The sequence below is a fragment of the Takifugu flavidus genome, chromosome 7 (genome assembly GCF_003711565.1).
Source record: "Takifugu flavidus isolate HTHZ2018 chromosome 7, ASM371156v2, whole genome shotgun sequence".
NCBI lineage: Eukaryota > Metazoa > Chordata > Actinopteri > Tetraodontiformes > Tetraodontidae > Takifugu > Takifugu flavidus.
The window spans coordinates 12,256,547-12,269,220 of record NC_079526.1 but is presented as its reverse complement, the minus strand read 5'-3'; the positions used below and the strand labels follow the sequence as shown (position 1 = coordinate 12,269,220).

At 44.7% G+C, this 12,674-nt stretch overlaps 1 protein-coding gene across 2 annotated transcripts in view; it reads left to right on the top strand.

The window, feature by feature from the left end:
- dennd1b (DENN/MADD domain containing 1B) overlaps positions 1-12,674 on the top strand; it is an 81,021-nt gene that overhangs the window by 30,845 nt on the left and 37,502 nt on the right. The window contains exons 5-10 of one of the 2 annotated variants that reach the window (XM_057037317.1): positions 1,051-1,170; positions 5,475-5,544; positions 7,110-7,190; positions 8,339-8,398; positions 10,536-10,589; positions 11,099-11,209. In XM_057037317.1, the coding sequence (XP_056893297.1) occupies positions 1,051-1,170; positions 5,475-5,544; positions 7,110-7,190; positions 8,339-8,398; positions 10,536-10,589; positions 11,099-11,209 (496 nt within the window). The remainder of the gene's footprint in view (positions 1-1,050; positions 1,171-5,474; positions 5,545-7,109; positions 7,191-8,338; positions 8,399-10,535; positions 10,590-11,098; positions 11,210-12,674) is intronic. The other variant, XM_057037318.1, reaches the window with a different exon arrangement.

The following is a 12,674-nucleotide window of genomic DNA, read 5'->3' as shown; positions in this document are numbered from 1 at the left end:
TAAAATTAGACACAGTCTACTAGTACCTGCCAGAGTGCAATGACGATTTCACTTAATTGTCGGGTGTAATCACTCATTGCCCTTTGATTTAATCCAGCATAATGTGAATATTATCCTATGGTACTACTATTGAAAGAATATCCCAAATTATTGAAATGAATACAGTCACCTTAATTCTTTCAGTGATGATGTCATCATTGATGTGCCTGCAGCATGCAGTTGCATGATGAAGATGCACATATGGACCTTGATTTGTGTTCCAGCCCTTAACCAAAAACAAAGCACTTGGAGGGCACAGACCTCTACCGAGCAGGCCATTTCCCCACACACACATTGTGTGTGTGTGTGTGTGTGTGTGTGCGTGTGTATGTATATTTATATTTAAAAAATAGACAAGGTTGCATAACAGGGTAGGTTGCTTTCGGTTGCCCCTTGGCTTTGATCATTTGATGCTTAACAGTCAAAGGCCCTTCGGAGCCCAGAACATCACCACAATTTAATCATCTCTTCCCTGGTCCATGATCCTGAAAATGTCATTAAAATACCTTCATCACTTTTGAGTTACTTTGCTCACAAACAAACAAGGGCCGTCGCGTTACCGCCTCCCTTTAAGCAGGTAATTGCAGTTGGTTCTGATTAATCCCACAGCGCTGAATTATAGAGGAATACTACTTAAAATACTTCACATGTCAGTAAAGTTACTCTGTCAAAGGTGGAAACGGTGAGAAGGGGGACGAGCTTTCACTGAAGTTAAGCTGCTGCCATCTAGTGGCGCAGGGGCGCACAGCTCTGCTCTGGAGGTTATCTCCTGGTTAAAGAGCTTTTTGCAGTCTTTCCTGCAGCAGGAGGAACAAAAATGTGACCTTAGATTCGGACATGGACCGGAATGTTAACTCCTGGGAACTTTTTCTAAAAAAAAAGGGTTTATTTCTGACACAGCAGGCACACTTTTCTTAAATTTATGATAGTTTGTACAATCGCTGCAGCCATAGATTCTCTTGGTTTTGGCCTTTTTTGAGCCTGTGTGTTGTTGTTTTTTTTTGCTTCCAGGGTTTCGCACAATCAGGTGGGGCAGAATTTCACCTTTGTGCTGACGGACATCGACAGCAAACAGAGGTTTGGTTTCTGTCGACTCACGCAAGGCTGCCGGGTCTGCATATGTCTGCTGAGGTAACACACCGGTCACCAAATCGGCTCACGATTTTATAAACCAATATTGAAAAATCTGTTGTCTCATTTGTTCTGCTTTCAAAATGACACCTTCATTCTCCTGCATTTTGTAATGTCTGATGCTGTGCAGCTGTTAAAACAGTACCAAAAAGAATTAGAATTTATGCACAGCTCGTATATAAATATATAAACTTCAGCCTTAAATGTTTTCTTTGCGTAGGAAAATCGTCAGTGGTTCAAACACCGCTGTCTTTATTTCCCTGTTCAAATAAGAGAACTCGGTCTGTGATGCTCTTTAAGGGAAATTATCTACTGATACGCCCCAGAACTTTTTTGTTTTAGTATCTGCATTATTTTAATTTTTTTTATTAAGAGTGAATCCACTGTTTTGAAGCCGTAGCGTCGTTTCTGCTTGTTCTTGGTTATACTCAGCTGCAGAACGCATTGATATTCTTATCTGCCCACACAAATGCGGTTGGAGATGCGTCTGTAATTGCTCAAAAGTTTAGCAGGTTTTGATATTCCATGGCTATATTTATCCTATATTTCATAAATAATCACAGACAGCAAACCCTGTAAATTAGAGTTTTCTTCACATAATCACTCCCCAACAAAGGCTATTATATTTTAATTCCCGTGTAATTGCATGTTGATGCCGTGTTTTTAAGGGTGTAATTACCTTACAATTACATAGAAGCAGCGCTGCGCGTTAATCTCAGCGGGCACGTTCACACACTTAAGAATAAACTGGGAAATGTACAAAATAAATCCATTTTTAATTCATGTTTAGCCAACAAGAGACTGGAAAAGGAGCACAAAGCCTTCTCTCCATCTACTTGTGTGCGTGTGCATACACATGTCTGTGTGTGTGTGTGTGTGTGTGTGTGTGTGTGTGTGTGTGTGTGTGCGTGTGTGTGTTGGGCTGTTGATGGACAGTCATGGGTTTGTCGCTGCCCTGATGAGCTACTGTGAGGAACACTGTCCCTCCTCCCTATACCACCCACCCTTCCCGGCCTGCTCCTGCGGCCTTTGTTTTCCCTCTCTCTCTCTCTCTCTCTCTCCATCCCTCTCTCTCTCCCTCTATCCCTCCCTCTCTCTCTCTCCCTCTCTCTCCTCGTTATTCAGCTACTGCCACTGTGCGACAGCAAAGACGCTTGGTCCATAATTATGCATGAAGCTTCACTGCCAATTAGCAGAGGTTCCCCTGTCCCTCTTGCTGAGTTAGACATGCTAATTCATTTGACATATGATGTATAAAATTCATTATGCATTCTGAGTAGTTTGCATGGCTTGCTTCATTTATAATAAAATAATGTATAGAAAGTATTTTTTTTCTGTCAATTTGAAATTGTTTGTGTGGTCCACTTTTTTTTTGTTTTTGTCCTGATCTTTCTCCTCCTCTTATCTCCAGCAGCCCCACTGTGGTGGGAGAAGATAAATAAAAACATTCTAAAGCCTGAAAACATTTTAAATAATCTCACAGAAGAAACTTGAGAAATGTGGAAATGAAATGAAACTTCCTGCTTAATTCACTCTGTGAAATGTTGCCTTTGTTCATCATTTTTAAAGGATTTTTTCGCTAGTTATTTTCAGTTATTGAAAATATTTAGGCGTACGGATATTATCCTTAAATATTTACGGTAATGGTCAAAAGGGCCCAAGGTGCAACCTTAATTTCTGCTTTTTAATTAATAGCCATTAAAATTTGCGCTCCCGATAGTCGCAGTACTGGGGTCGTAAAATTGTCACCTCCTCTTACGGGAGGAAGTGTTTTAATGAGCGGGACAGTTTTATGTGGACGGACATTTCTGCAGTTAAAGCCGCGGCTGAAAGCTGCTCCTTCAGGCGAAACCTCAAGGAAAAAAAGAGAGAAAAGGGAGAGCACAACTTGGATTCACGCTCTCATTACGCCTGTTTTTGTTGGAGTTTCGGTTAAACATGTGAGCAGATCAAAAACAGGCTGTAGCTCCAGGATTTAAGCATTTTAGGCCGTGTGTTGCTCCAGTTGCTGGTCATTTAGTGGGTTACTGGGCGGCATATTTTACCCCCTGTATTTGCGCCAAAGTGTAGGAAGAGTTACAGTTAATGGTGCCTGTGCAAAACATGCACCCAGCAGTTGTTTAGAGCCCCTAAAAGTGCTCAGAAGTATATTTTATTGAAGTGTACATGGATTTTTCTTTTCAGAAAGGCATAATTAGAAGTTCCAGAGGCATTTTCCAAGCCTCTGCTCAGTCGGGCCCTTCCAGTCTGTTAGGTGGTCCAACTATGGGAAGGAGTGCAGGACGGGCTGCGAGTGGGCCGCAGATTAACCGGCTCACCCCCCGAGTGCGTGGCACTTTAAGCAGACGTGTGTTTGAAGCAGCAAGAGAGATTGCAAGGCCCCCACACAGCGAGCGCTCCGGTGATGGATGCCTTTCTCTCTATCAGCGGATTTGCAAAGCACAAACAGATCTGAGCAATGAACTGTGATGAGTAGGAGTATCTCTGAGCCTTCCAAACTTTAACTTTGCTTCGATGGGGGTTGCAGGGGAAGGCTTTGTTGAGCAGAGCCACATATCTGTAAGTTATGTTCATTTTATTACATTTGAGCCCCTGTCAGAATATTGATCAAGAGGATTTATGAGACCTGCGTGCTGAGGTGTAACGGTCAGATTCTAGTCCAAAACTATAAAGGAGGAGGGAATAAAGGAGGAGGGAACACAACAGCTTTGTTCTTTCCTTTCATCTTTTCATCACGCTAACAACCTGGTGTAATGGGCATGCAGATATTTGCCGTCTGACGTGGCAGAAATAGGTCTTTAGGTCGATATCTGGCCAGCATGTAAATGAACGCACGCGTGTTTGAGTGATTCTCTCCCGCGAGTCTGACCTGATTGCGGTAAAAATCTTCGCGCATACGTCAAAATACTGGCACGTTAAGAGGCTGATTGTTTCAGACTAATGGTCACTCAGCCTCCCTGATTGGTGCGCTTGGCTGCACTCCTCCGGGAGGCCGGCCTGTCATTGGCCCCTTGCGGATTTAGCGATATGAAAATTTGCATTAGGTTCCCTTTATTGTTTTCTTGTTGTCTGTTAATTCCAGTCTGCAGAGCAGCCAGTGACCCATGGCCTGGAAACTCGGGCTCCAGCCAATCACCTGACTCCCCCACCTCCTCCATCAAAAATTCACTTTTATTTATGCAGAAAGAAATGCAGATCCCCCCCCCCTCCCCCCTCCTGATTTCTAATCAGGAAGAAAACTTGTCTTATTGACTTTAATTTCACAATGTGCGCCACTTTGATTTTCGGTGTGCAAACACGGATCTGCCAGCCATTGATTGGCCCGTGCGGCTACTAATTTATTTTTCAACTCGGAGGATCTTTGCAACTTAATGAGGCATTAGCGGGATTTTCTGTTTATTTCATTACAAATGCTAAGAAATGCTTATCTGGAATCATTATTCATGCACAAGTCAAAACTGCTTGTAAAACGAAATAAAAAAATCAATACCTTGTTAGGACGCTATGTTTTTATTATGCATTGCATAATATTAAATTAAGCGAGTCCTTGCTTCCAGCTTTTAATGCCAAAAGAAAGTGTTGGCCATCTTCCACCATGAAAGCAAGTCGCCTTGGCCAAGAAAATGTCAACTTTGTAAAGAAAGCCATGTCGCAGATGCTATTAGCTTATGGTGGGTGTACGTACTGATTAGCCTTAACACAAACACTGTGGTATAAATTAAAGCCAGCTTCTTAATGACTTCTTTTTAAATTTTCACCATATTTTTGTGAGGCAACATTTTCTTTTATGCAAAGGGCACAAAGAGTAACGCCGACAGGACGCAGACGGAGTCCTTGGTGGATAAAAGGGTTGCAGGAGACATCTTGCACCTTTTTTTTTAAAATCCTGCATGGGCATCTGTGAGCAGCACCATTGTACAACATGGCATCCCTCTGAATTACATTAGCCGGGGTGATTTTTAAAGAATTTAAAGCCTTTTGTTCTTTTTTCCCCTCCTTCTGGCACCTTCTCTTCTCAATGGCTAAGAAGCCGAGACGTGGAGAATGTGCGGAAGCTCCGCGTGTGAAGAATGTCGTAATGACCAGATAGAATTTATTTTGTTGCGCTTCGCAGCGATGGGGAGCGCAGTCTATTATCAATATCTACAAACAGTATTTCAGACTGGAAAAAACGGCATTTAAAACCTGGACTTCTGACTCCTGAAACGGCTTCACAGACTGTTTTATGTTCCTAAATATTAGCATCTGTGTCAATGAATCATTTTAATGAAAGAATCCCTCACCTTCTATGTTCTCTCTTGCAGTTATCTTCCCTGGTTTGAAATCTACTACAAGCTGCTGAACACACTCGCAGACTACCTGCTGAAACAACAGGTAAAGGTGCTTTTTGGGTTCCTGATCTGCATTAACGACGCAAGCCCGGGAAAAATAAGACGTGTTGGTTTGATTTGACTGAAACAGGCACACAGTTTAGTGGTTTTGAAACTGCACCGTGGTTGGATTTTTATTTTTTTCCCTCCATTCTGTTCTCCTCCCGCATGCTGCTTGTTGCCTTTTGTGTGCAAGTTTTGTTTGCCGTCTCGGGCTCGACTTGGCTCCTGTTGTTAGCGGCAACAATGTTGACATTTCACAGACCAAACGCTGATCTGACACTGGAAGTTATTCCTGATGATTTGCTGAAAAACAAATTGTTAAGAATAAAAAAAAAAAAAAAAAAAAAGAGGGGGGGAAACCACAAACACACGCGGGCTCACGCGCACAAATATGCACACAACTGCTCGCACTTCACAAAAGTCTTTTCCCCTGACTATTCGCTGCATTGCACTAGCAAAGGGAGGGAAATGTAAAATATGCAACAAACTGGGGAGATGTGCAGCCTCCAGCGAAGAGTGTGTAGGTGATGTTCCTGTGTTTTGACTGAAGATGGAGGGAAGGAGGGAAGGAGGCAGCACAGCGGAGGGATGCAGAGAGCTCTGGGACCACTTCCAATTGTCATGTATAGTCACTGCTTCTCTGAGACCCTTAGAGACCGATGATGAGGACAGTGGAAAAGCAAAGCAGGCAGTCACAAATGGAACACACACATTTGTTGGGCTGAATTGAATTTGGAAGACGAGTCGGAGGGAGAGGAGAATAGGACAATTTGTGTTTGTGTGTGTGTGTGTGAGAAAGATTACTTGGAAATCCTGGGTGACTGAAGTGTTAGTGTGCATGATTTGGTTTCTATTTACCCCGCTGTCCGTTCCAGGCGAGAGGGGAATGTTGACAGACGAGGGAAGACAGAAGAGCGATGAGGGTTTAGGGCGAGGGGTAAATGAACTGTTTCCCCAGGCCGTGTTGCTGACCATGCGTGTGAGCATTGAGCCTCTCATGACAGGAGGCTGTTCGATTGCACACATCCTCACCAGCACCCCCCCCGCTCCCTTCCACCCCTCTCCTCCTCTCGCCGCATATCGCTGCACATTCCTCTCTGCACATTCACATACGTACTTGTGCACATTCCCCTCACAAAACCAAGAACGCTGGGTGAGCAACGGCTGAGGAAAGATCGTTAAAGTGCATCTTACAAACTTTGCTAGCTTGAGTTCTCCTCCTCCTCCTGCTATGGTCAGCCCTGTCCTCTGGTGACTTATTAAAGTCTGTGTCTTTGAGTGGGGACCCTGCTTAATTACCAACACAGAGCTGTAAATCAAGTGTCTGCACCCCTCCCCCCCTCCTCCAGCCGTCTTTTAACCTCGCCGCTGCTCGTTAAACATATGTCAGTGGGATGTTTTGGAAGGCTCCGGGCCTTGCTGCAGGATTGCCCCCTGGTCTGCAGCAGCTTCTGTCCCAGCACCGTTGTTAAGATTGATGCACTGTGCAGCGTCAACAACGCTGACAAATCCAACCCTCGTGTCATTCCGTGCCTTTTGCTTTCATTGTTTGTCTGTCTCCCCCAGGAAAATGACTTGAACAACATGCTGAACTCGCTCTATGATCTGCCAGTGCCAAAGCCCTTCACGCCAGTCAACCTGAGTGTGGTAGGTACACACACCACGCGCTCCTCTGTCAGAGAAGGTGGACCAGTGTAGGGCGGCAAATCGGTGGCGTTGGGGAGCAAAAAACTCAGCCAAAGTAGTCAAAAAGTAGAGCAAGACACACCAACGATCAACTGGGAAAAAAAATGGAACAAAACAGAGAAATAATGAGAACTTAAATACAAAAGACTCGGATGTGGAGGAGATGAAGATGGCTCAAAAACAAGCAGGAGGAAAATAGGACAGACAGAAGAAGGAGGATGAAGTGGAGGAAAACGAGGGAGTGGGCAGAAGGCAGGAGCGGAGGGGAGGGGAGGGGAGGTTAAACATACGTTAGGTTGAAAGAGAGATTCTGAGGGTTCGGGACTGACGCCGTGTTTGGAGAGACGTGGCGCTAGCAGGGTTTTGTGCGATAAGACCCGGCTCACCGCGTCTGAACCCTCGCAACTCGCCGCGTCTCCTTCTTATCGAGAACCCGGAACGGCTTAATAAGTGCAGGTCGCTGAGTGGACGGCGTGTTTGAGGAGACCCCGACGCCATCTCGGCTCATCTCCTTCCTCCATAAAACACTCACTCTTAAGCTGCCCTCGGCTCTGCTAAGCCCTTTTATATAAGTAGAAAATAATGGTTTCCACAGTGGGACCGCTGAAGCCCTGTTTTGTGTTTTTAAGTTGCTTAGACTCCACGCCAAAATGGGATCAAATAATCTCAGACCTTGTCCTTGAAGAGCTCTTCCAATTAAAACGAGCTGCTACAGGAGTCTCAGGAGGATGTACTTCTGCTCACACGTATGAATTTCTGACATAACAAGAGCAACACGTGATAATCAGCGCGCGTCTACGGAGGTTAACAAGGTCATCTCCAGCTCCTTATGATTTAGTTTTTCTCTGTCAGTTTTCCATCAGCTGAATCTGTGAATAAAATCTTTTCATCTGAGTCAGAGCCTCATCGAGGAGGAGGCCCAGGGAGAACAGAGGTGATGGCTTCATCTCTTTTCTGAAGAAGCCGATATTTTGATATTTAATTGATTAAGCAGAATTATTCCCTGAAAGAGGGGTTTGTGTTTTATCATGGATGCCAAGAAGAAGGCTCATTGTCCCCTTTCATGTGTGAACCCTGTTTTGTTCTCTCTCCCTCTCCTCTCGTGCAAGAACGAGCAGTTGTATATTGCCACCGGGCAAGTACTGAGAGATCGGCGAAGCACGGAGCCGGTGAGTGGAGGGGAATGAGCGAGCAGCAGGAGGAGGGATGGAGGCTGCTGGAAAAGCTGAAACCGCTGCTGCACTAACCACATGGGAGCCGTGGCTTTCCAATTTGGCCAAATAAGCCGCACTATCTTTTTAAATATAACAAAAACAAACTATCCTGGGCCTTGGTGTATGTTTCTTCTTCTCTGGAAAACAATCAAACTTTATAAATGATTTATGCCATTCCACGCTGCTATATTCTCTCTCTGAATATCAAAAGTCCCCCCCCCACCCTCTATGTTTAAAGCAATGGCATTTGTGCTCAGAAAATCTCCTTGATGCCTTTCCAGTTAACCCACTTACAGTGTTTTTATACAAACATGTCTTCGAAAGAACAAGAAGAGAGCAGATAAGCATGCAAACATCCAGAAAGGCTGGGTTGGGTTGAGTTGAGTTGAGGGCTTGTGATGATCACAATTGCCACCGTTTGTTTCTTATTTCGGCGAGGGAGCACGAGAGTGGCACGGAGGGCTGTGGGAGCCGGCCACCTCCCCAACGCCTGATCTTTGATTACAACTTATTTGTTTGATTATTCATCTTTTATTCGGGTTTGTCGACTAGTTTTACACGTTCTTCTTTTGAGCTGGAAGTGAGAGTAAAACTTTTAACACGACAGGAAGATGCTGCTAAAATCAGCTTCTCGCAGAGCTGCTGGAGTCAAGAGCAGGTTAAGTGTTTCCAATATCAGTAGAAATTCAATTAAATTACTGAGGCTTAATATGAAAGGTTTCAAAAATAATCTTCATTTTCAGTGAACAGAATGGAAAGTGATCCAAGGTGTGACATCCATAAAATGGAGCACATCAAGAGTTTCCTAGTGTGTGTGTGGGGTGGGGTGGGGTGGGGGGGGGGGGGGGGTAAGTTGTCGTTAATGTTGGAAAATGCCTGTGAAAGTGTTCCATCATAATATTCCAGCAGATTTTGCTTTTGTTCGTGGACAGTGTTGATTTAGCGAAAGCAGCAAAATCAAGTTCCGTTAGCAGCGTGTAACAGGAATGAAACATTATCAAACTTTTCATTTTTAATTCTTAAAACATCAAACTTTAACATGGAGATCACCTTTTCTTCTGTGGTGGTGGGACTTTTCTGGCATTACTGAAGTGGAATGGCTCCTTTTTTCTTTTTTAATGTGCATGTATCAGTGGATTACTGCGGTGTTGTCTTTCCTGACCTTTAGTTAGGCCTTTATTTCTTTGAAAATGCAGATTTACAGCCTCATATCTAGAATATGATAACACCCTGCATTTTATAGCTCAGGTTCTTCCTCCCACAGAGGTGATAAATAAAATAAATTCTCAAATATTAATGGTAAAAGACCATATCAGCACTTATTTTAGTGCATTTCTCAGCATGTAAAGATAAGTCCCAAGCTTCATTACCACAAAGACCCACAAGAAATTGGAATTATTTTTTTTAAACCGCAGATATTTCACATTAAAGTGTGTGGGAAAATCTGCAGTAGGTGTTGGGTGTAAGAAAAAAAATCCTGCAACAGATGGTTGAGCGAAGGCCAAAAGAAACACAGTCGCGCTCAGGCTGCAGGAGGGCATGTGTGAGACACACGCACACACACACACACACACACCCTGTGTGTTTCACTTGGTTTGTCTACCTGCCTCCAAACAGCACCTCTCTCAGGCCCCTTTGATCTGAACACTGAACCTGCCCTGCTCTCCCAAAGTGAGACAGGCAGCCTTGTGATCCTTTAAACAATCTGTGTCTGTGAGGATGCACACGTGCACTCGCACACGCACACGTGCGCTCGCACACTCACGCCCATGTGTCAGTGCTCTTGCAGGCCTATTTAATGCTTAAATAAAGACTCAGTTTTCCACCGGAGACATCACCCCAGCCTGCGTCTACAGGGAGCTGAGCCGATACTGAGCTTTTTCTGTTCTGTAGACCTGATAAAAGCATTGCCATAGTTCAGACACCAGCTCAGCAATTCATATAGACAGAGCTGAAGATGAGCCATAAATCATAGAACAAAGTGAACGTGAGCCTCGCCCCTGCCGCCGCCCTTCATTCTCTCCCGCCTGAGCGGTGTGTCTCACTTGTGACCTTCTCTTTTCTTTTCCCCGCATGTTTGTGTTTTGTGCAGCACTCCTACTTCATCGCCCCAGATATCAATGGACTCCCGACCATCCCTGAGAGCGTGAGTATTCACGGAGAAAGAGATGAAAAAAGACCCACGGAGATAAAGGGAGATCCGTCTCTTCTGGAGCCATGTCTGCCTCTAATCGTTTTTAATCAGATACACTTGTCACCTTTTGAAATTATTGCCTCATCCTCTTGTTTCAGTTTTATCTCCTGCAGTGGTTGAAGTTCAGTAATTGCCACGAGTATTAGAAGATTCAAACTGAACACGTGTTGCGTGCGCGTTCAGATTTTACCTCCAGTCCAAGTCGATCTGAACAGCCCCTCCGACAAAATAAAGCAGCGTTTAGCGAGCTTTTATTTCCCAAACACCACACAGCACATAGTTTCCAGGCAGTTTTTTTTGTTTGCTGAAGGCAGAAATGTTCAGAGATGGAAGTCCAGGTTCTGTTTCTTCAGTACTATGTGTCTCCTCGTGGCACACTCCGACAGTCTGTGGCATTGACATTTTAGGCAGGTTTGTTATGTGCTGTACCTGTATTTCCTTCTGTTCCTGTCTGTCTCCAGAGGAACCTGACAGAGTACTTTGTGGCTGTGGACGTCAACAACATGCTCCAGCTCTACGCCAGCATGCTGCACGAACGGCGCATCATCATTACCTCAACCAAGCTCAGCACTGTGAGTAACCCCCCCTTCCCCCTCCCAGTCAGTTATCAGTGCTACCTTGTCAGAGTACAGGAGGTTAGAGAACATCTCCAATGTTGTACCTGGCGAATGAAGCTCTTAAAGTTCACTGGGATTTAGGCGATGATCTGTTTGGTTGACATATATATTAGCATCTTCAGCAGTATACAGTAAACTTTTCGAGATTGCACGTGATGAAAACATCAAACTTCTAACAGGAAATCGGACCGAAAGGAGAGAACATTTATCTCTCATGGCTACACTGCTGCACAAAGGGAGTTTTCTTTCTTTTTTTTCCCTGACTGATCTGTGCACCCACTAATCCCGCCTCCCACTCCTCTTTCCTGGGCGTCGTGCAATCAGACAGCAGCACTGTTGCCAAACTCTGACAAGCTGTGAGATCCACACTGAAGCTGGATTATATTCGACTGTTTGTCTTAGAACTGTAGCACATTAATGGCCCCGAAGCCTTAAATTATCCGTTATTAGGCGTCTTAACTCTGGTGTGATTGAGAGTCCTTTCAGTCTGTCTGTCTGCAGAAGGGAGGAAGTGTCTCTCTGTTTTTCTCCCCCTTTTCCTCCCAGCATTCCTCATGCCATCCTCCCCCCTGTGTTATCTTAGCAGCTGATGAGGCAGAGCCAAATGTTTATGACAGATGAGATGTGAAAAAGGGAAGTGATGTCATACCAGGTCCTGTCTGGATCTGCGAGTGTTGCTGCCTCGGTATCTGCGGAGGACCAGAGGGGCCTGTGCTGGTGATGGGCGCCAGAGGGAAAGATATACAGGTTCTCCCACCGGAGCCGTAATCAGGAAAAGCTGTAAAAATTAGCCGTCCCTTGGAGAATTTCACCTGTCTCCCCTCAGCTCCGGAGACGAGCACAACTGGAGTCTCGGCTGTGCACGGTGCTGTGACACCAGAGCGATATCGTGTAAATTATCAGACACGAGAGTGAAGTGAGCAGGTAGAGGGGATGAGGGTGCATTTCTCTGAGATGTACACGTTTGCACAGGTAGACTAATCTTAGATTGTTTTTCTTTAATAAATTTATGCCGACAGGAATTTTTGTGCACTCCTGCATCAGACCTTTCCCTCTGGAAGCCTTTCATCCTCTGCAATCCTTCATCCACTCATCTGTCTATCCATCCATCTCCCTCGGGGAGAGGTGTTTTCGTTTGGTAGCAATGTATGTCAGGCACTGCGGTATAAAAAGTATTTTTCATATTTCCACTGGGATTACACACTGGCTTGATGTTATTACTGCCTGTGTGATGTGTTATTTTTGCTGTTGTGTATGTTGACCTCTGGGTTCAAGCGGGACTGGTTACCATGAATCAGGAATCCAGCCATCTGACTGCACAGCCCCGCTTATTATCCCCGCCGCTGTCTCGTGATCAAGACTCTTAAAGGCTGGGAAATATATTATTAATGTCAATGTTTGACATGTTTGCTTAAGTAAG